Here is a 24887-nt window from a genome sequence, read left to right on the forward strand (position 1 = left end):
GCTGAGTATATATATATATATATATATATATATATATATTCAGGCTCATACTATTTGTGCTTAGTATGCTTTTTAAGTATGTGTGCTTTATTTTCTTTCTTCTTTTCTTTTTCAGCAATGAATAACCTGCAGTTAAAACTGCTGAGAAGACGCAATATACCTTTTTAAACAGCAGACGGTTTATCAAAGCAGGAAAAGAACAGGTGTAATTGATTACATTAAAAACGACCTTCTGGAGCACCTGATGGTACCAAGCCATCGTTAACTAAATTTGCTTCACCTGCTTTTCCCGCTCTCTCTGTGTGTGTGTGTGTGTGTGTGTGTGTGTGTGTGTGTGTGTGTGTGTGTGTGTGTGTGTGTGTGTGTGTGTGTATGTAGTCTATGGTTCCAACTGTAGGATACATCTTTTTTGAGATTTCCACTGCCACCCAAATACAGTGGAGGTGAATTTCATTTCTTTTGTGATGCTTAAAGCATTCACAGCTTTACGTCATTCAACGTCAGCGTGTAAAGGCTTCCTTTCTCTATATGCAATGTTTTTGCCCCTCTTGAACCTCAGCATTATGTCGTGATTGCAGAAGTTTTTTCAGATTGCATTTATGAAATTCAACACAATACATCTCTTTCAAGACACAATGTCGTGGTTCTGTATAGTCCACATACCTCACTGTGAACTGGTGTTAGTGATAGTTAGCTCAAGAATGAATTTGCACCATCTACAGTACTTTTAAACATTACTTTTAAAAAATAGCTGAAAGTATGAACAAATACAATTTAAAGCAATTTTTTATTGATGACAACAAATGAGAAAAATGAGTAGTAAAACATTTCCATCTATTGCAGTCATCGCAGAAGGCTGATCATCTTTTGGGAATGTTTTTTTTTTAGCGACAGAATCTATTTTGTCGTTATAGCAACATGGATGAAGTTCATGGGTCAATTGGCATACCTGTCGATGACAGTCAGAAATGAAAAAAATTACAAAGACAAACTGCACACTTAATTGCCCAGATAAGTGTTGAGGTAATGTGTACAATACTATTCAGATGAATGGGCAGAGTACAATCATTCATACATAAGATATGTACAGAGAGGTACATGAGCACTCAGACACTGTTTTTTAAATTACACAGTATACATGATATGGAACTGCAACAGAAGAGTAATACGACTTGATTTAAATTATGAAATGATAAAATAAACATGAGGAAGCACCTTGGTTTATAAGTGATGCTTCAGTTTCTGAATCAAAATAAATAGATTAGAAATGATTCTGCTTATATTTGGAGAGGCAGAGAATGGAGATGTAAGCCAAAAATTATTCTTGGCACCTCTAATCTGCAGTTTACATGTTTAGCAGGTCCATTTTCACGATGGAGCAAATGTAGGGTTGGTATGAGTGTGAAATCTACAGTATAATTAAAAACGAAAACAAAGATAGTAACAAATACAAAGGTGAGCATAAGGTCATATTGGCAATGAACCGAAAAAGCACTTGAATGTAGTTGAATCAGTTTCAATCTTTAACTTCCCAACTGATGAGATATGAGAGATGGTGTAAGAGAAACTGTACTTCTGTTCAGTCAAGTTCATATGTAATTGCTGTATTTCCAAAATCTTCCTCCCATGAAACCGAACATGTAAGCAAACGATCGGTTTCATACCACAACAGCAAGCGCCGCCAGGCATCCCGCTGACAGAAACCAGCGTCGTTTCTGACTAAACCAATGACCGACGGGCCGATAAAAGTGTTCAGGAAAAAAAGTGCATCATATTTTGTCAAATACTGAGAAATAGCTGAACATTAAAAACAACACTCTTATAATAAACATCTGAAATATCTTCTTTTTTTTCTCACTAGTGCAACAACAGACTGGATCAAATAAAGAGAAACGTTATTAACCTGCAGGCAATCAAAGCTCTTTAAACATCTAATAATTTTCTTGTCACAGTAGCAGAACAGTTAAGAAGGCAACTTAATGATTGATGCTTGAACACAAACATGCCAACATTATACACATCGCTCTTTTTTTATAGAAATAAATAGCTGAATTATCATCTTTATCCTCTTATATAATTTCCATCTCTATATGACTCTGATGCACATTTAATATAAAGTATCTAATACACAACTGCATTTCAACACTACTAGTATACATAATATAATTCTCTATGTTTATCTTTCATTCAACTTTGGGGCAAAAATGCTTACAGAATGAAGACCTGTAAACGTCAACTTTTTCCACTCATAAGTATGACCTTAATATTATATAACATCAAAGGTTGGTCCTTTTTTTCTTCTTGTTTTAGTTTTTTTTACAAACATTATGTACAGAGTAGCTGATAGCGAAGGCAGGATTGTCTAAAACTTAAAATAAACAAGTGCTTTGTGTTTTCTCTATCGTGTCAGCCAAGTTTTACACCTTTCCCACAAACCGACTTCCCTCGAACGAATCAGTACCAGTGTAGGATAATAATATGCAGTACTGGAAGAACATGAAGGAATGGACACCGACAACCGTTCTCACACATTCACCTGGAACATCATTACTACAATAGGCAGCTACACAAGTCCTCACAAACATGTTTTTGACAATAAAGCAGAGAACCCCAAAAAACATCAGCTCACAGCTCTCCTCGTCAAGTGACTTTTTGAATTTTTAAGAGCCCCCTGTGACAGGCGCCTGCTCAGCCTTCCTGGAAACTGTCACTGTGCTCTGTTGCACACTCCGCTCACAAACGTGTGTTGTAAAGACAAATGTGGTGTGCAAGGTTAAATGAACAATTTGTTAAGCAACCTGTGGTAAACGTGTCGCAAGGAAAGAGACCTGATGTTCCACCAGATGTGTAAATCATTTTACAACCTGTTTCAAAACTGTGTGCACAATTTCTTTAAAGTGAAGTGATATTAGGCGGCTAATAGGAGCTCCGGTGATTTAGTATTGCACTTTTATAATGTCTGTGGACTCGCAAGAGAATGATTAAAAAAAATGAATGCACAAAGTCAGAAAAATCCTGACTTTTGGTCCCTAGTAAGGGTCAAGCTCCAAAAATTCCCATAAATAGTCTTTTCTTTGGACCCTCTATGCCTTGTAAACACATCTTTTCACATTTTTCAAACTTTATGCCCCCCCCCCAGCTTGTAATGCAGCTTTCTGTGCTATAAATTTGTAGTTTCCAAGCCGAGATAAGCATTATGAGGGTTATTTTCTCAGACTTGACTCCTCCAGAGCTAGAAGACATTATACAACTGTTTTTTTTTACAGACTGAGTAGTACGCCTTGTGAATAATAAACTAATCTTGATGTGTAAAATAACCCCCTTTAAGTTATCTGCAGCACAGAGGAGTGTACACCACTGTAAGTATTGCTACCCATACTTCTTGAGAATTGCAATGTAGGCTTAACTTAATTGTAGCCATGGACTGAATCAAATCAAATCCCTAATTTGAAGGTGATACCGAGGACTTGAGCTCTTTGTTTTGAGTTCTGCAAAATAGTAAAGGTGATACATGTTCCTTGCTACAAAGAGTACAACGTGTTATATCACACCAGCTGGCTGTTGGCTGTGTAAATCCTTGGAAAAAACCAGCAGAGGGAGCCAGAGGATGTCAGCTAAAAAATATAAATCAGGATTGATCAGGGCCTCGGCCATGATGAGCACTATTAATAGGAATGGCACTGTTATTAGTATGGTAAAGTATGAAAGTCACATCATATATAAACACTTAAACACCTGTATACACCTGGAGACCATGTTCCATATGAAACACAACACCCTTATGCTCAGTAAGAGCTGCTTACACTCAAATCAAACTCCAACAAGTTACATTTGATTTGAAGAGGTTAAACATCTGCCTTACAGTACATGGTCCCTCTTCCCTCATTAATGGCACATTGGAGAAAACGCTCACTGGAATGAGGACACACACTGTTACAAATGGCACCAGTTTTTGAGAGAAATGCATTATGGATCATCTTTCCAGCCTTGTCAATGAGCAGCATCTGATACTGCGTCCTGCTCTCTCAGAGATACTACAACTATCAAAGAAACACTGAGTCCAGGTTTGTGATATGACGCTGTTCACATACGGGAAGCAGAGAAGATGGTAGAAGAGGGTAAATGCATCACTGCCATGCAATTGGCTAAGAAGACTGTCAAGGTCTGTGTGTTACAGCGAGGCTGTCCTTGCTCTCTCCACTGTGCCTGGAGCTGGCGCAGCATGTTTCTGTCCTGGGTGAAGGCAGAAAGTGTTGAAAGTTGTACAGTTTCAACACACAGTACAGTGCGGTGCAGGCAGGCTGGAAAACCATTTGTTGAATCCTCGACACACACACAAACATAAAGCTCCTTTCTCAAGACTCTTAAGAACTCAAGATCGCTTGGGGAAATCAATTTCTCTGTACTATCTTACTCCTGCCACAATTCCATGTACTTCCTGTGGAAAGTATGTACGCTTTATAATGTGTTCCTGCCCACGAGCTGTTGGGTGTTGAAGGTAGTCTTGAGTATATGTCAAGCATTGTGGAGATGCAGACAGTTAAATACAGTGCTGTCACCTGGCTCCGGGTGTTTCAAGAAAGAGATTTGGCTCTGTACGACGACACAATCCATTTGTACGGTGAAAGCAGAAAACGAGGAAGAGGAATCTGACAGTTATGTAGTCTTATTTGAGTCTGTAAGCTTTAAAACAGGCCCTTCTTGTTATATGTATATATATATATATATATATATACTGCCATTGTTTGTCCAAATAAGCCTCCCGACTGATTTCAATCATAATGAAACATTAAGGAGATATTGATTTCCCCTTACTGGAATAGTGAATGAGTTTTTTTCTGTTTGAAGTTTGTACTTGTGGAGTATGCACTTTGAGCCTTGGTCCTGGTTCACCGTGGCGATCATCTGTTTTTTCTGCAGACGTACTCAAACCCAGTGGAGCGGGCTCAAAACAGCTGGGTCTTTTTGATTGACTGGAGCCAAGATGGCCCCTCTACAAGACTTGAAAAATCTGCACAAAAGATGTTAGCAGAGACTGTCTGCTTTTACGTGTAGGATTTTGGAGAAGCCGGGTCTCTTCTTCAGAGCCTGAAAGAAAAAGGAGGAAGGGATATCAGAATTAAGTTTTCTCAAAGCCAAAAATGCTCCTTTTTCCCCCTCTCGTCTTTTTTTTTTTCCATTAGCAGTAACTGTGTACAATAACTGTGAAGCATTGCAGTGCAGCAGGTTAAAGATGACTGTAAGCATCGCCTCTACAGAACTCCCTTCAAAAAATGGATGATTAAATACAAGCGGAGAACTTTGGTTTCCTGTTCACAGCAAACTTAAAGAGCGACGGATAAAAATAAATCATAGCTGTTTGCAGCTTTTGGAGAGGTTACCTAACTGCTGAGAGCAACCCCACCATCTTGGGTGTGATATCCAAGAGGAACACACTGTAAACTGACTCATAAAAACAAAACATAAATAAAACCTGGGATTTTACAGCTTCTATATCTCTGTTATTGTGTGGTCAGCTATAAGAATGACCCAAGCCTCTCACATTAAGCCTCTGCTCGAGTGAGTTAGCACCAGCGCATCCACAACCAACCAGCACTGGGACTTCAAGGATTGAGTCATGGTTTTATACAATGTTTAGTTGTGATAAAAAATAGATGCATCTTATCCTTTAAACAAGTATTGGCCAAGCTGTTAGTCATGTGCATACTGTGGTGCAAAACTCAAAAGACAGTGGCAGAAAAAAGAACCTACATTTAGAAAAGAAAAAACCTGCTTAACAGAGTGCAGACGTCTGTTAACACAGCTCACCACCCTGTTAGCCATTACCTTTACAAAGTCAACACTGCACTTGATGGATGTGCACAGAAACTATTATGTATGTATGTGCTTACAACTACTGAAGCCCTGAGAGTTTATTTATTTATTTATTCATTTTCATCTGTGAAAACAGGTGAAAAAAAAATGAGCCTGAAAAACATTTCTGGCTTGCTTCTATGGCTTCCGTTTACAACAGATCATCCAAAAACTGATCGCCATTGTGCAGTTAGAAGAAAGGCTTTTTCTTCCTCATGGAAACTTGTATGTGCACATGTATGAGTAGTGGGTGAAAGTGTGCTGGTACCTGAAGCTTGTTAACCATCTCATCAAACAGTTTTCTAGCTTCAGGGCTGTTGGGATCCTCAAAGTAGTCTTCTATACCAATCTGAACCACGACAGACTTCAGGTTGCGGCAAACACCTGCATGAGTGGAAGGAGGATTTAGGCAGATGAATGCTTTTGGTGGTTGTTTGTTATTTCCGGCCTCAACAGGGTGTTCTCATAATAAATTTGAAATTTTGAAAATTTGTAAATACACAGTATTTTTCATTTTCTCTTTTTTCAGAGTTATCCATTTTTAAACAACCTTAACAGTTATATGGATCTGCCTGAATGTAACCGTAACCTATACTGTTTTAGTAGCATGACCTTAAACAGCACCCAAAATATTTGTATTGCCTGATGTTAAAGCTATAGTGCGTAGTTTCTGTCGCACCCATGAGGAATTCTAAGTAATGACAACACCACTGTTGTTGCATCCACGTGACACAAGCCTTCCGTAATTGCGCCCCCACCCCTCCTCCACGCAGTTGCTAGTATTCAAGGAGGACAGGGAGGAGTAAAAAAACATGATGGACTCTTCAGAAGAGGTCATTATCTTCACTCGAGTTTCTGCGCGCGAAAGTCGCCGGACAACACAATCTTCTGAACATAGCCATACTGAGAAATACAGAGTTACAAAGTACAAGTACAAAATACAAAGTTTTGTGAAGCTGATAGTCTTAATTAGCTTTGTATCAAGTCATTTGGCAATGGCTTGAATGTAACGGACGTTCATTAATATAAAAAAAGTTACGCACTAAAGCTTTAATAATACCTATATCCATATATAATACCATGTCAGAAAAAATATAGCATTATTTGTGTGATATATTGAGAGATTACACTGTTCAGTACATTTAATGCACACTTGCAGCACAGTGTTGTGTGACCAGTAATAAAGTACTAAATCAGACAACATTACATTAACTGTAAATGTTGTATATTCACAATAGGAGGTTTAGACAGTAAATCAGTACAGCAGTATTCAAACTCACTGTTGAAGTGGAGCAGGGCTTTGGGGGTGACTGGTGTGGAGGTGAGCACCAGCATCTCAAGACCTTTCAAGCCCTCTCTGCAAACCTCTGCTGCCACCTCCTGGTTGATCTCACTCACATGATCCAACTCCAGCACCTGCAGGCGCATGCAGTTCCTCGCTGGCGGTGGTGGGGGGTTGATGAGGAAATACAGAGATGGGGAAGATTAGGGAGTGTCAAGATAATAGAAAACAGTAAATGTTACAATAGTGCATGCAAGCCTTTTTTTTTTTTTAAAGATCTTAACCAATGGTGTTTAAAATGCACATTGTTATAAACAATATGGGAATAGATTTCCTTTTCTAAAACGGAAGTACGAACAAGACACTGGTTAAATGTAGTTTACATCCTGATATGACAATACACAAATGTTAATTCTGTCCCCTTACTGCTTCTGCATATATGATTGTGGTCACAATTTAAAAAACAGTGTGACAGTATTTGAATACTTTATAAATATTATGAATAATGTATTTTTCACGCTGTAGATAAAATCACTGAGAGGAATTAAACAAAAAATTTTAGTAGTTCTATAAAGCCATATTTACAGAGAGAGGCCAGCCCCTGAATGCCACATCCAGCCCCGCCCACACCAAGAGCACGGAGGTGCGGCCAACATCTTCCGATCGTCTGCAGGCATCGGTTACTGAAACGGGCAGGTTGTTGGCTAAAAGAGACAAAATACAGTCCATGTTCATTCATTTAATAAGCACTGATATCATAACAGATATTATTAGAGAGAATATTGGTTATCATTTAAAAGTTAGTATATTTCTCTGTCTATTACCATGGGTGTAGCGGCGCCACCTGTAGGGAGATGATATCTCTACAACCTGCTCCGAGGGCCCAGATCACCTCCTGGCCAACTGGATCTGTGGCACTTCTGGAACACAAGACATGTTGGCACTTTGTGTTTATATATTACACACGTGGCACTTACTACAGCACAAACCTGAGTGCAGTCCTATGGACTCATTAAAGCAAAGTCACTGGGGTTAAACTGTACTGTTTGTGCAGAGATGGGACCTGGGTGTTCATGGTCTACCTGTAGGTCACAGCCTGCAGAGCTCGGCAGTAGCAGCTGGCCAGCCAGAGGGAGCGATCGGTCAGCAGGTTGGGGCAGTGTGAAATCTTCAGTATCAGCAGGTTACTTCCTGTGGCCTTTAACAACGCCTCCAGACCTTCCTCCAGACAGCCACTTAGACGGAAATGTGAGGGAAGGTCAACAGAAAAAGACAGACCGACAGAGACAGAGCAGAGGAAGTAATTCTCCTGTCATTCAGACAGCACTCCAACCATTTATAACAAATTGTTCCTCCAGTGTTCGCATCTACGCATTGTCAGAGCAGATTGGAGCTGCACTATACTCTCCTCAGAGGAAACGTTTAAACAACTTCACTTTTCCCGCTCAAATCAAACTTCTACTTCGTCTTCTTTCAGGAAATGAAAACTGCGATTTTACATGCTGATCATAATCAAACAGCACAAAAACATCAGCATTCAATCACTTATGTTGGCTTCCTCTAATCAATCACTGTTTAAGCATTCATTTAGAATGTTACTCACTTAAATAGTTTGCAAAGCAATGTGCTTATCAAAGCCAAAATAATACACAATGCAGTAATAATAAGTAGCCCAAAGTGAATAGGCATTTGTTTGGAAACTGTGTACAGATGTATATCTGACTCTCACCGTGTGGTTTTAAGGTACTCGTCCTTGGTTTCCTTCTTGCCCCGCTGTCTTGGTTTGAGGTTTTGCAGGATGAGGGAATGCGTCTGAGTGCACCACTGAGACAATGTGCTCAGGAACTAAGGTAGAAACATGGAGATCAGTGATTGTAATAAACAGCAAAGACAATACAGCTACATGCTACTGCTTTGATAATGCTACTGACTTATAGACTGCATACAGTATATGCTAACTATGCACCTTGGAGGAAATGCGAGCGTTCTCTAGCAGCACTCTGGTCCACACAGCTGGGTGACGAGCCACAAACTTCCAGTCACGGCAGACCTCAGCGGCTCTCAGCAGGGTTTTAGTATCCAGGTAGGTGAAGATACAGAAGAGAGCTGCACGCATCTTCAGGATTTCTGGACTGATCACCTCGTTGGATTTAGACGGGCTCTTTTCATGGCGGCATGGCTTGTTGTAGACTCCATCAGATCGACCTGTGGGAAGAAAAAGCCAGAGTATTGTAACCCCTTTAACACAATGTGAGAGTGGTCCGCCCCATGTTAAAACACAGGGACTATTTTGGATCATTAGAACCCTGTGCTGAATTTGGACTTCAAAGCTATCAAGGATTTTAATTTTTTTTTTTTTACAAACCCAGTCTTCGTTAGATCTTTCAGAAGGCTAGGTGTAAAATTCCACCCTCAATTATGAATTTCATATAGGCAAAGTCATCCAATCTTGTCTCTATCGTCTCATAAAAACCACTACATTTTGTTAACTTTTGAGTTTTATTAGCATAGAATAGTATAGAATATCTTCATTGTCATTGTAGAAGTACGAGATTAAAATTGCAACTGCCGTATAAAATATAAATAAATAAATTAGGTACAAATAAAACATATGTTGAAATAATACCGAATACATCATACATGTTTTCATTTCCTTATGTTTGAACTACTGCAACAGTCTTTTAACTGGAATAAATCAGAAAACAATTTGCCCAGCTGTCAGACTCTTGACAAAACTAAGAAAAGAGAACATCTTGTATTACTCTTTATTAAATGTTCTAATCCTGGATGCCAGTGTGTTTTAGAATAGATTTTTCATTACTTTTAGCATTCCATGGCCTGGCCCCAGATTAAATCTCTTAGTTATGTATTAGTCTGAGATCCTCAGGCAGGAACCTTTTGGCTGGGGGCTTCATTTGTTTATACAGTATGTATATGTAAATATCTAGTATTTTATTAGTCAATTTCCTGATTTTGTTCTTACTATTTCACTTAAATTATTAACAAATTTATTTCTTATTGTTATATATTTGCTTTTTGTAAAGCACTTTGTAATCGTTGATTTTGATACTGATAAGAACAACTGCAACATAAATAAGCTTGATTATGATTAAGTATGTAAACTTACAGACGCATTAAAAAAAACTAATTAATTTAACTCTTTCACTCGAAGCTTGAGAGATGGATTTATGTTTACTTCTGTTATAGACCAATTTTCTAAAGACAAATACACTTAAATACCACAAACAACGTTTAAAAGATATTCTGTCACACGGTGGCGCCAACCTTCAACAAGACACTAAATGAGGTTACATAATTTTTTTTTCTTCTTTCCATCTTTGCATTCTCTCTATTGCTATCTATTGGCTGATACCATGTGTCCAATCCAAGCCCGTCTTATTCCTCTCAGCAAGATTGCTCCTAGATGAATCATTTAATCTTTGGCCTTGGAAGGCGTTTGCTTGAAACCATCAGGGCTATGAACCATTACTTACACTCTCACTCTCTCTTACTCTTTCTCTCTTTCTTTCTTTCTCTCTCACACACACCACCTACGCTCAAGACTGCCAAATGCACTAAAAAAGCCGAGCTGTGCGTTACATACTGAGAAAAAAACTGCGCTTGTAGATACATACCATCTGATAAAAACCTGGCAGAGACTCTCCCAATAAGGAGAACTACGTCAGAGCAGAGGAATGCCAGTTACATGACTTGAGAACTTGAGTGTTGCGTGAGAAAAACCTTTCAGTTAATGCGGCAGTCATAGCAGTTCATAACAATTTGTCATCGGGCTCTGGCTCAGTTTCCCAGACTGCCTCAGTCCACCTGGTATTTAGAAGGAACCGGACAGCAGGTGAAGAATAATGGAGGGCAGCAGCAGTGAATTAAAGGATTTTGGCAGCGCAGGAGAGAGTTAACAGAGAGATGCACAATCTGTGGTGGATCTGAAGAAATGCGCGGGCATGATTGGCTGTCTGACTTGGCGGCTCACTCGTAGAAGCAAAGCTTAGAATGAGAGGAGGAACGGAGATGACACAACAGGCAAACAGCGCTCTCGCAAATACCAATATGTTCTACCAAAGTCACAGACACACAAAGAAATTGTATAACAAGAACAGCAATGTATGACTTGGTTTACTCATCATCTATAACAGACATGCTGGTAGTAAACAAAATAGTGTAAACATTTTATGAAAAGAGAACCTGAGCTGGTAAAATCACATTGTAAGCACTGAAGCCAAGATGGATCATATTAGGTTGTATGCCAATTAGCAGGATTTATACACCCTGAACTGATTATTCAAATCAAATGCATTCGGTTAATATCAGCTTCTTATTTGTCAATGCAGTGCTGCACATATTAAATACTTTTTTCAGTTTTCTCATTGATGCATCTGCAATTGGGACACCTACAGTATAATTTTGATTATTTGTCTCATTATCAGCAAAGTGCTGACTAGCTGGCCTTTTTTAATAGCTGACAATTTTACTTATTGGCTTTGTAGCAAATCAAGTTAGGTCAAGTCAAGTTCATTAATATAGGCCAAAATCAGAGGGCTGTAAAGCACACTACATCCTTTGTCCTTAGAAGTGTTTACATTGTTGTGTCTACACACTGAAGGAGATATGGGGCCTCTTTCCTCCATGTTTACCATATATGCTCATGATCCACACTCAGTTTGTAGAAGGAGCTTTGGTCAGGGACACAGCGCCAGAAGCATTACAGCGACTGCATCTCAACCTAACCTAGATCCACATCAGTCACTGCTCTTATGGGAGTCATTTTAAGGCTTTTATTCCGTGAATCCTGGCTCCCATGTGTCTGGATGTGAGATTGGAGAAAGTGTGTGACAGTGTGTACATTTCTAAAAATAACGGGTCTGAAGAACTTCCCAAAGGGCCGTTACCTGTGTTAGGGCGATATCCTGCCCTGCCGTGGTGAGAATATGGAGGGGCAGACTGCTGGACTTCAGCCACAGCTCTCCTCTCTTGTTCCCACATCTCCACCTCAGACTCGGTGGTCCTGGAGCCCACGTCTGATACGTCTCCTTCCTCGCCCTCAGTGCTGTTCCTGTAAGGTCGCCGCTGCCAGTTCTGGATAGCCTGTTTACGAAGACCCCAGTTCCGCGATCCACCACCGCCACACCCAGGGGAGCGCTCGTAACCCCCCTCACCCAGCCGGCACTGCATTTGATAGAACTGAGCCTCGGGACAGTCCTCCATGGGATGCATCTCCACGCTGTCACTGTCGTAACCTCCAGAGCCCTGTGAGACAGACTTGATCCGCCCTGATGCTCTGCAGGAAAAGAGAAGGTAGTGTACTATAAATAATGACTGAATTATTAATATTTTTTAAATAGAATACTCAAAAACACAGATGGTCCAACTAATATCCAATAACACGCCATACTGTATTCTGAATAATCACAATAATGACAATCAACAACAGAACATAATAAAAACATCAATATTACTATCAAGAAAAGACTAAAGGAACAGTTCAGCATTTTAGGAAATTAGCTTATTTGCTTTCTTGCATAGCGTTAAAAGAGAGGATGATAGCACTCTCATCTGAACATCCTTAAAGGTCCACTGAGGACAACAGCAGTATTGGTGTTTAATTTGACAGTAGTGGATGCACTTCTGAAACCTAAAGTGAACCACAAATAGGTACTGTATGACTGATAAGGAACAGCTGCATTTCAGAGGATTTATAGTAGAATGAGGTCAGCTTTTGTACGTACTTGCTACAGTACTTAAAATAACCTCCCAGCCAATACAAGTAATGAGCAGTTACAAAAATCAGCCTCTCAAAAAGTAGGACATTTTTCTTTCTTTTTCTCGATTCTGCCTTCTCAGTGCTCCCTCCTCTTTCTCTCAGCATAATAAGAAGAGTGGAAGCGTCTGCATGCATCATTTTAGGAATAAATATGAAAGAGAATCACAGATGATACTGCAGGTAGCACTTAGCAGCAATCGCAGGGGAAAAGGATGCACAGAAGATGAGATGCATGTCATGCCACAAATATGAATTTAGATTATGTAAAACCAAAATAGTGTGGCCTGTTTATGGTTTCAACTATCTAAACTGGGTCAATGACAAAACTGTGATGCATTATAGTTTAATGAGCTGGTTGTAAAGCAGTAACCTGATGAAAATTGTTTGAATGTTTTGTCAACATTAAATCAATAGCAAGACGTAATGATATGAATTGATCCAAATCATGAGAAGCTCATGATTACCAATTGCTAATTAATGATTTCGGAGGGTGTATTCAGAATGCAAAGAAGCATCAGAGAGTAAACCAACTCAATAATCAGTGGAAGAAACAACACTCCCCCCTGTGTCACCTCACTGCTCGTGTTGTCCCCTAATGTGCAAATCAAAATGAAAAGGTAGCTTTACACATTTAAAAAGTTATGTCTTGATTCTGATAAAGAAGAATCACATTTACATTATAAGCTTTTAGACAGGTTTTCTATGCTAACTTGAATGGGAGCTCAGGAGCCTAAACAAAACTGATTTAGACATTTTTTAGAGAAAATTATCATATACCTTGATAAAATCTGTGCATATCTTAACTTTATTACTATCATATGTGACATATATAATACAGGAAATATGTGATCATTAAAGAGATAAAATGTAAAAAAGAGAAAACTGTTTGAGGCATGTTATTGTAAAATCGACACATGTAGACTCATGACTGTGAGGTCAATATAAATAAATCACTAAAGCTGTTGCACACTTGAGATTATGACCTTCATCCTAGATAAAGGAGGAGATATTATTAACCAGAAGACAGAAGGCTAAGAGAGTGGTTGTTGTCTTACTCTGTGTGTGTGTGTGTGTGTGTGTGTGTGTGTGTGTGTGTGTGTGTGTGTGTGTGTGTGTGTGCGTGTGTCATGCCACCGATGATTCAATGGGGAAGGCCTGACAGGTTCTACGTGACGTCATGTTAGGAAATACATTCACACACCAGCTGGGAATGATAGTTGTGTTTGTCAGAGTCTCATGTCACAGCCGTGTGTCGGAAATATCCAGCAGGGACACAGAAATACTTCAGTCACACCTCATGTAGAGAGACGTCCAACCTGCACCTCACGGCCTTTACTGAATGAGTCTGACTGAAAACGGCATCTATTCCATTACACATCACAGTGTTCAACAATATACTACATATGAATATCTTTATATGGAAGTGTGAGTGTGAAACAACACACAAAACACAAAATAGTGAAATATTTCCTTAGAGCCCAGGGCAACATCTTCCTTTCGCTTGTTTAGTCCATCCACGAGTCTATAACCCAAATATATTTAATTTACAATAATAAAAAAAACAGCAAATCCTCAAATTTCAGAAGCTGTTGGAACCAGCAAATGTTTGGCAATTTTTCTTGATTAATAACTTTAACAATTATTATCAATTATTCTAAAAATAGTTGACGACTATTTTCCCGTCGATCGACAAATAGATTAGTACTTTATTAACGGCTCTGGTTCCGGAAGTGTTTTTCCCCATTCAATTGTTTCATTGACGTTTAAAAAATTGCTTATATAGAGAGTTTTAAGTCTGGAACCAAGCCAACCAGCTACGAGATGAATAGTGAGCATAAAACATTTGATTTGGCGCAAAAAAACATTTTGAAAACGGCAAAAAAGGCAAAGGTACAAGTCTGTGTACAGAAACTATCATAGACTTCAATGGCAGAAGCTCGCGGGTACGGCAAACGTTTCTACAGTAACAGTGAGTTGGACCAATCAGAGACGTTGTTGTCATGCTTAGGATTGTGGGTAGTGTAGTTTTTCTCCATAAGATCACAGATAAAACATGTTTTTTTAAAACAAGGTTGATTTCACAAAGACTTCTAGCTTCTACAAGAGCAGAAACTTTCGTTTCACAAACACGTAGCTTGTGATCAGTCTACCTCGGATGGTTTAGACTTCATGGCTGATGATTAAAATCCTTATGGAGAAAATCAATGGGATTTTTACTTCCGGAACAACACTGTTGAGCTCTATTTCTGTAGAGGAGCCATAGTGTTAACCAGCCTTCTGAGCACACTCATTGGTCTACAAATGTCACAGAAACCTTCTATGTGTACAGTATACAGTAATCTCTGTATTTTCAATTTCAAATAATGTGGAAAAGACAAATTAATATAAAGCGGGTTGTAACAGGTTGTAACCATGTCACTTCCACTATCTTCATTGTTTTTTCTGAGTTACTGTAACTGCAAGTGCCATGCTTGCAAACATTTATACACAGGACTGACAAGTTGTACCCCAAAGGCCAGAGGCAGCGAACACAGTAGATGGTGGTTAAAAGCTCTGCGGCTCCAGGGGTTCTGTTATATTTCCACACAGCTGAGAGACTGTGTTTCACTACATCAACTCTCACAAGGTAAGAAAGAGGAGGCAAATTCAATTGGGAGCCAAGAGCCACAAAATCTCCAGCTCTTTCCCCCAGACTACTTCTATCAATCCAGACAGGATGTCTCCCTGAAAAATAAAATGATTCCTAGTGAGGGTCTACACTTGTACCATTAAACCTCCTTCTGGCACAGTGGTGGTCGGGATGCATTACATTTCAGAGGTGGGAAATCATGTAGAAATGTGGAAAAGGAGCAGTGTGCTAACTTACCCTGTGCTGGGGGACGAACGTCGTTCTGACACTTGGTACATGCCTCTTGTGCTCCCAGAGTTGCTGGAGTTTCTCTGGAAAAACACAGACATGCAGAAAGAAAAGTGTTATAAAATTACTCCGTACCCCTAAACTTCCTTAGACATGTCCGGCTCAAATGTGTTCCTAAGTAGGCTATTGAAGAGTTGATAGCAGCCTAGATACTTTGGCTGTACCATTATTTTTCCACAATCTACATGAAACTTTTAGATAATTGTGATTGTGAAAATTGTGTCAAAAATTCACAAATTGAAAAATAATTCCCACTGAAAAGATATTAAAATCAAATAGTAAATAAAATCCAAAAAGTAGCCTATTTTGTTGTTATCATGGGAAGCTTCTCTTTATGTGACAGTTAAAATAATCAAAACTGAAACAAGCAACACAAGTGTTCTTCAAATTAAAGACATTTTCGGTATGGTTTAGTAGTACGGTTTGATCTCGCTTCAGCTTACAGATTTGAGCGACATTACGGCTGGTGACAGCATCAGGCATAAATCAAGGACATCAATGGACAAACCCTTTCCCAACACAATAAGAATAAATGATGATCAGTCACAAATGATAAATTAGGCAAGAAGAAGCTTGTTATGATTATTGGGATGATTTTCTCCTGAGGGTGACAAAATAAAAGAAGAAAATGGAAAGGGCTCTTGAGCATTACTGTAATGGATAAATGACATATCTATTTTATTGTGATATTTCTCATCCTTCAAAATAAAGGTTTGGCACTACAACAGCTCAGAGGGACCAAGAATTCCTACAGCAAATTTAATGGAAATCCAGTGACGGAGCTCAATAAATGTAATGCCAAACTTACCGTACATTGGATTTTCATATTTATTTTGTGAAAGTGAAAACCTTTTCATGTAGTGATGCTACAGGAGGTCACCAAAACCATTAGGAATCATCCACTGGGGATCATGAATATCCATGACAAACGTCCTGGCACTCTGGCCAGGAGTAGACAAGATATCTTGCTCTTGAACAAAGTGTTGAATGGACAGATTACCTGACCGACCGACCCTTCACTCGAGCAACACAAAAACCCTCAACGGCTCAATGTCTTTCCTACAACCTAAAATATTTGGTTGTAGATCTTTAAGTGTATTTGATGGTGGTTGGGTGTGCAGTCGGACTCTCACTCTCTCTATTTGCCTGAGAGCAAAATCCTCCTAGTCACTCTTTCATACACCACTCAAAGCTGCCTGTGCATTGAAGTATGCAGCCTGTAGCGTTTTGTACGTGTGTGTATGTGTGTATGTGTGTGTGTGTGTGTGTGTGTGTGTGTGTGTGTGTGTGTGTGTGTGTGTGAAGTAGTGGCAGGTGGAACTCTGTGTACCAGACTGGCGACGTGCCACAGAGGGAAAATGTGCACAAACATAGACTCTCTCTCTCTCTCTCTCTCTCTCTGCTTCTACTCACACAGCTTGTTTCTGGCCTAGTGCCAGTGAAAATGGACCATGGAGGAAACAGGCAAACACCATCCGTGGCTCTCATTCCTGGCCAGCCGGCAGTGAAAGCAGAACAGGGACAAAACTCCAAGAAATGGATGGAACAAAATCCATTCAGCAGAGGGTAAAACTCCAATCTGTTCTTAAACTCAAGTCTTTCTCTATTCCTCCTGTCTTCTCTGTTAAAAGGCCAAACGTTTATGAAACACTACAATTGAATTAAATCTCTCGTCATCTTGCACTTCCTGTAAAGACATGCATTAGATTCAGCTCGAGTTGAGCTAGAGTGAGCAGAAAACAAGCCATCCATCTGATCTCTCACTGTCAGTCCTAAAATTCCTCTGTGGCTCCTAAAAACCTGTCTCCTAGGAGATAAGGGTGAACTTGCTGATGTCGTGACAGAGAGACGGAAAGTGAGGTTGTGAGAGTGACCGGGCTTCCCTTGACAGTGTAACAAGGTGCCAACCAGTCTGTGACTCCACACTTGTACTTGTCATGTTGATTATTCACAGTCCCGCATGAAACAGACTGATGTTTAAATCCAAAGAGAGGATATCTAAATTTGGGTAGCAGTGTTTCGGTTCAATCACAGGTGAAATGGCTTAGAAAAAACAGTATATTTCATTTCATCATATTCAATATGACCAACTAATTCTTGTTTGCTAGAAAAATGTCATTTAACGATTTCAGATGTCTTTGCAGCAGGTTACTTAACAGCATTATAAAGAGGTATCACATTATTCCTTGTACTGTATGGCTATATCAAGTGATGTGGACAATATTTTTGCACTAATGGCTAGTGATCTGAAGAGAAGATTTTTTACTTAGAATCTCTCCAATAATGAGCCAAAAAAGAAATAGCTAATGTTTTCCCAGGCAGGTCTGTACCACATTACATGTGATTCAAAATCATGTTGGAACGTCAAGTAAGAACGAGAACTGGTTTCCATGGCAGCACACAGATTTGTGCACTGAAACAGGTCACCCCTTTTGTAAGAGGTGTTGGATGATTGTTTGAATATTTTTTTAAAGAACAGAATGTGTCTGCTTTTGCATTTTTTATCATTGTGTAAAAAGGCAAAATAAGGGGGGGGGGGGCACATGGGCTGATCTCCAGTTTCCGGAGCCTGAGGAAGCTTTTTATGCGAGTGTGCTCTCAAGCCTCTAATTTCACTTTGCTACAACCATAAGACCAATCCATGGTGTATGAGCATCACTTTGATTACAATACAAAAATGCTGTAGATACAAACACTATATGGCCAAAAGTATGTAGATACTCCAATCAACATATTTTTATATAATCTTGGTCTGGGGCTGTTTTTCAGGGTTTGGGCTATAGTTCTAATTAAGGTAAATCTTACATGTAAAGCTACAACATACAGTAATAGTTTAGACAATAACATGCTTCTTTACGTGTTCATACTGTTTTAACATGACATCTTGTGCACAAAGCCAGGTCCATAGAGACATGGATTTCCAATTTTGGGGTACTTGACTGGCCTGCACAGAGCACTGATCTCAACCCCGTCGACACCTTTGGGATGCAACGGAAATGGCAAGCCAGATCTCATCAAACAACATCAACACGCCAATCTCACTAAAGCTTTTGTGACTGAATGGGAGCAAAATTCCTGCAAAAACACATATAAAAGGTGTTTGGTGTCCACATACTTTTGGCCAGGTAATGTGTTCAGCCAGTTTATCAAACTTTGTAAATGTAACGTTGGAAATGTGAATAACTAAATGAGAGAAACCTAGATTCTGAAATTAATTTTGAGTTATTTTTATATATTATAATATATATATTATAATACATTATATTATATTATATTAAAATATATATATTATAATATATTATATACCTTGCCGTCAGACAGCTCTTTCTGACGGGGAACTGAGGCCGTTATCTACAGTATGCTCTCCTCAAAGCCACCAGCCTTCTTTGACAAAAAGAGAACACGGGAGTTGCTGGTCTACCGCTGCCTGGATCGGTTAGTTTGTTTGTGTTATTGTGTGACTTTGGTATTTTAAAAAGATTAGGAACTGACAAAACTAACAAACGAACTAACCAATCAAGGCAGTGGTAGACCAGCATCTCCTGTGTTCTGCAAGGCAAAATTACTGTTTTTGTCAAAGGAGTCTGGTGGCTTCGAAGAGAGCATAGATGGATATAATAGCTTCAGTTCCCTGTTGGAAAGGCTGTCTGATGGCAAGTTAAAGCAGTGAAGATATTCTAAATATAGCATACACTTAAACTGATATTGCTTTTTCTTTTTTTTATAGGTGGGCTTTTTTTTTAGGTGGCTAAAATAAGTTTTTCTGCAGCCCCTGTCCGCAGCAGTACATTGCTTAGCTTCCGTGTTGGTAGTGGTTCTCCTGTCTGCTTCTCCAAACTGGGGGTGTGCCATCTATACACTGTCTATGGATATGTACCTCATACAACCCCACTTCAAAATATCCAAACTATCCCTTTAAAATGTATCACAAAATTAAATCTGAAACAGTTTTTGTATCACTTCAGGATCAATTCAGCATTTTTAAAACTATTTGTATGTTATATATTATGTATTGTATATGTGTACATTGTATTATTTATGTTGCTCAGACAGTCTGAAAACAGGAAATGTCTTAAATATCATCAATACAGTCAAGTCTAATCTGAAAACACAAGAAACACAATATCTCACAATGCATTGTGTAGTGTGTTCTGAGCAGCAACTCATAGATGCAACAGAAGATACAAGTTAGGATATCCTCACCTGGCGTCCATTGCCCTTTGAGGCCTGCAGGCTGCAGCGCCCCAGGCTGCCGTTCGGCGTGGTGCCACAGCTGCTGATGATCTGCAGCTGTTTTTCGGCGCGGTCTGCTCGGTCCAGCAGCTCCTCGATGAACTGCTGTAGCCGCACCTTGGCATTGGCTTCACGTGCCGCTGTCTCCTGAAGGAACTGATCAATCTGGGCGACTTCCCTGAGGGCAGAGAGTGGATTGGCAATGGACAGTCTTTAAATTCGGGGGTATGCACTCTTAAAGCTTATTTTGTAAATCTGTCTCATCAGGTGGCAAATTACATATCTGCTGAACCTCGCCTGTGGTGAAAACTTAACGTACATATTCAGCTTAAATGGTTGCTGCAGGACCCTTTTTTTTTTAAAAAAACCTCCCTCGTATTCACATGAGTTGCTGTTCTGCCCTTTTTGCATGGAGACTATACACACCGAGGGTTGGTGACAGAGATAATACAAACACAAAGGGAGGCAGAGAAAAAAGAGGAATAGAGGGTGAGAGAGCAGCTGGATATTTATACCGCCGCAGGCACAGCAGGGCCAAATTCCTGTCATTTTAAGGGACAGTGTGCTACTTAGATACAGAGGCAAACAAAAATTCAGACAGTATTAGTAATAGTCTGCAGCCTGATCGGCATACTGTATACAGTATTTCTTGCATTCCCTGCAGTGATTTTGTTCAGTGTCATCTGAAAAAATCACTGTATGACCGTGTGTGTTGATGGTCTGGTGATAAAAAATCTGATTTTCTTCAGAAGGGATTAGTCAGATCATATTAACTCAATAAATTTAAGCTTGGATTATGAATTACATAAGCGGTCCCTTATGTCCAGTGCCAATGAGCAGTGTCTGCATCGGTAGGAACTGGCCTTGACTTGGTATATGTCCAAATCAGCCACGAATAACAAATTTAAACAAAAAAATGTCAATGGAAAATGTTATTGTTTACCTTAGTGACACAATGAAAAAACATACATTTAAAGACATGCAGATAAACTTTGCCTGAGTAATGAGTAATGCCAAGTCTGTACTCATATAGCTCTGTTCATCCTTTCAACCTGCAATAACTGATTTTATTTTGGCCACTTGGAGGCAGCCAAAACAAGTTGTTTGTTTGCAAACAGTTGCTTATTTACACATCCAGCCGTTACAACGACCATTATCATTCATTTGGAGTTTTGTTTGTGTCCACCTGGTGGATGTAAGTCCAATAGTTTTAGCTTTTAGCTCTGTGTTTGGTTTCTACCAAATCCTTAGGGAAATATCTGTCTCCTTACAGTAGCTGCTAAATGCTCCACTATGTTTACCAGCTAGTTGCTAACTGTGTCTCTCTGCCGTTTGGTGCTGAGCGGGTAGTGCACAGTGGGTTTATCAGAGCTTTGCCTGCTGTGGCTGAAAACAACGCCATGAGAGCAGTCAGAGTGAAGCTGGACAGCTAAACAATGAGTTGAAACTTGCTATAAAGCTCTGTAAAGCCGAGGAGAGCTGTAGATTTGGGTGATAATTCTCTGTAGGTTCATCACTATGAGCAACCACACTTTCACTTTGACATTTGATACAGTAAAATTATAACTCATTACTGTTACTATGCCTTCATAAGGGCTGGAACTGATAATAATTTTCATTATGAATGAGTCTGTTGTTCACTTTTGGATTAATTGATGAATCATCTAATCAGTAAAATCACAATCATTAAAATGTTCATGAAAATTGCCCATCATTATCTCAGAGCTGTGTTTGTTTGGTCCAACCAACAGTCTAAAACCTATAGATTCAATTGGCACAATATACTACAAGACAAACAGCCAATTATCAGTGGGAATGCTGTTCAGCAGCATTCCAACTATTGTTATTCGGTTCTTTATAAACTTCTTATTATTATTCCGTACGTTTTTTGGCTCTCCGTAACTTCTGCATACGTTCAGCTATTAAAATTCAACTTTTAAAATGTTCAGCTCTTTCAGCTAATGATGGGACTTCTTCAACTTCTTTTCTACTATTTATACTTTTTAAAATATTAAGCTTTTTATGACTTTTTTTTTAACATTGAAGTCAATGAGAGCATGCTTCAAATCCTTAAAATCTTCTTCCGCTCCCAAAATTTTCAGCTCCTTCATACTTTTACCTACAGACGCCAAACAAACTTTAAAGCAGCCATATTATGCTCATTTTCAGGTTCATAATTGTATTTTAAGGTTGTACCAGAATAGGTTTACATGGTTTAATTTTCAAAAAACACCATATTTTTGTTGTACTGCAGTGCTCTCTCTCACTGCTGCAGATCCTCTTTTCAGCTGGTCTCTGTTTTAGCTACAGAGTGAGACCTCTTTTCTTCTTCTTCTTCTGTACTATCTTTGATTGCACTGCACATGCCCAGTAGCTCAGATGTAGATCATGTCAGCTAGCTAGCTCCATAGACAGTAAAAGAAAGGCTGTTTCTACAACTTCGGTCAGTTACAAGGCAGGATTAGCTGGGAGACTTCTAAATGAGGGCGCACATGTAAGTAGTTCTTTTGTAGATTATGGTGAACTTGTGTGTGTTGTAGCAGTGCTTTGCTACTGAGAACGAGGTAGCATGCTAGCGTTAGCATGCTAGCGTTAGCATGCTAACGCTACGAGCTAATGGTTGCGGTTAGCCTGCTCGTTTCGGCTTGTGACGTCACAAGCCGTGCCGATTTTGAACAGCTCACCCAGAGACTGAAGGCAGGACACATTCAGAAACCGTATCTCACTCTAAACAGCATGGGTGGATTTTTTTCAAAGTTTGTATGTGTGTGGAAGCACCAGAGACACAACATAACACCCCAAATCCCAGAAAAAGTGATTTTTTCATAATATGGGCACTTTAAAACATTCACAAAATATTCAGCAATTCAGCTATGGCTTTTCAGTTTGATATCTTTTACAGTTTTTGTGAAAACGCTGTTTAAGTTTAGTGAGCATTTCAGGATTTTTCTGCGTTTCTAATGAGTGTGTGTGGCGTCTGCCAGAGTGGATGATGTCATACACTAGAGTGCTGAGCCTTAAAAAATATCTTTGTCCCTTCTCTATAAATTGCTCTCACGCCCACAATATCTACTTGTCATACACAATTTATACATCAAAACATCATTTTTGCGATATGCCTTAAACTTTTGGCTCGATGAGCTTCCAAATGACAAGAGTTCCACATCTCCCTCCATTCACGGCCATATTAAACGTCCTCCACATTTCCCAGCGAAACGCAGAGCGAACCACTTTTTTAAATCGCTGATATGCCCACATTTTTAAGTTTATCAACATAAATTTTACATGAATACGTTCACAAAGGTCGTGTGTCTCTAACGGTGAAGTCGTTGTTTCAATAGCATGTACTGTTGTGGATTTATTAAGGCTTGTTTGAAGGGTTCTCTCACACTGTCTCTCACTCATTAGCATTAGCAGGTGTGGTGCAGTTTAACAGCAGGTGACACGTCGTTAACTGATCAAAGGATGTTTACAAACACTCGTCACCATGACAACACTTTCACAGACAGCATCAGCAGTCTTTCAGCCTTTTCAGGCAATTCATTTCAACTTTCATCTTTGGCAGTATTACAGTTTAGCTCCAGCTTTTCTAACAATGTATTTTAGCTCTTCACTTATTTAGGTAATGCAGTTTAGCTTCCAACTCTGACAATTTTCACACATACACACACAAACACATACACACACATACGCAGACACACACACACACACACACACACACACACACACACACACGCACACACACACGCACACACACACACACACACACACATACACACACAGCCACACATATATACACTCCCACATTAGAGCTGAAGGACCATCTTCTAACCATGGTTGGTGATGGTGTAGTGGATATGACACATGCCTGTCATGTAGGAGAGCAGGGTTCAAATCCCACTGAGGTATATCAATCAATATGTCCGTGACACACTTAACCCATATTCACTCCAAAGGTGTGTTACCACTGATATATATTGAAAGTTGCTTCCTTTTCTCTTTTTCCTCTCCTTGTATCTTTCCTCTCTTTTTCCTCTCTCTCTCTTTCTGCTTGTTTGTTCTATGCAATGGATATGGCTGATAATAAGTCTTTTTAGTCAATTCATTGAAACTTCCACTTTTGACAGTATTACAGTTTAGCTTCCAGCTTTTCTAAAATGTATTTTAGCTCTTAACTTATGTGCAGTTCAGCTTCCAACTTCCAAGTTTTTCAGCAGTTTAGAACAAACAATTTGTTCCATATTTCTGCATTTTCATCAATGTTTCTCACAGCATTTGTAAGTTTTCCATACTGATTCATAATTTCAGATAAAATATTATATAACATATAAATTATTTTATACATTAGTGGTGTTATTCAACTTTTTAATGAAATTCATACTCATTCTACCGATTTCCACTTTTTCAACTATTCTCACTACTTCAACTTCTTCTTACTGATTTAAGCTATTCATCCAGTTTAGCTTTAGCAATTCAGCTATTCAGCATTCCCACACATTTTCTGCAGGAAATGCATTTTCTAGTTACATTTGAGAAGCTGGAACGAGCAAATGTTTTGCATTTTTCCTTAATACAGGCTGTTGTTGATTATTTTCTGCAAACCATTTCATATGAATATCTTGCCACCACCCAACCCAACATCCCACATCCCCCTTCTACAGAACTTCATTTTCTCTTTTCATGCCTGTACTGTAAATGTGGAACTGTCTCCATATGGGACTTATGCAATTCCCAGAAGCGGCAGACATCCTCCAGGCTGTTTTTTTCTTTGTTTATCTCTGTTGTGTCCTTATAAACAGACTCAGCCTATAAGCAATGCAGTC

At 39.2% G+C, this 24887-nt stretch overlaps 1 protein-coding gene across 1 annotated transcript in view; it reads right to left on the reverse strand.

Moving 5' to 3' along the window:
• Positions 1-768: 768 nt before the first annotated feature.
• fbxo41 (F-box protein 41) overlaps positions 769-24887 on the reverse strand; it is a 58398-nt gene continuing 34279 nt past the window's right edge. The window contains exons 4-14 of the mRNA XM_031276756.2: positions 20035-20242; positions 15781-15854; positions 12043-12431; positions 9102-9340; positions 8865-8980; positions 8218-8370; positions 7960-8055; positions 7721-7839; positions 7134-7292; positions 6122-6237; positions 769-5088 (exon numbers count right to left, since the gene is read on the reverse strand). Of these exons, the coding sequence (XP_031132616.1) occupies positions 5026-5088; positions 6122-6237; positions 7134-7292; positions 7721-7839; positions 7960-8055; positions 8218-8370; positions 8865-8980; positions 9102-9340; positions 12043-12431; positions 15781-15854; positions 20035-20242 (1732 nt within the window). The 3' untranslated portion in view covers positions 769-5025. The remainder of the gene's footprint in view (positions 5089-6121; positions 6238-7133; positions 7293-7720; positions 7840-7959; positions 8056-8217; positions 8371-8864; positions 8981-9101; positions 9341-12042; positions 12432-15780; positions 15855-20034; positions 20243-24887) is intronic.

Source organism: Sander lucioperca, chromosome 4, assembly GCF_008315115.2.
Source record: "Sander lucioperca isolate FBNREF2018 chromosome 4, SLUC_FBN_1.2, whole genome shotgun sequence".
NCBI lineage: Eukaryota > Metazoa > Chordata > Actinopteri > Perciformes > Percidae > Sander > Sander lucioperca.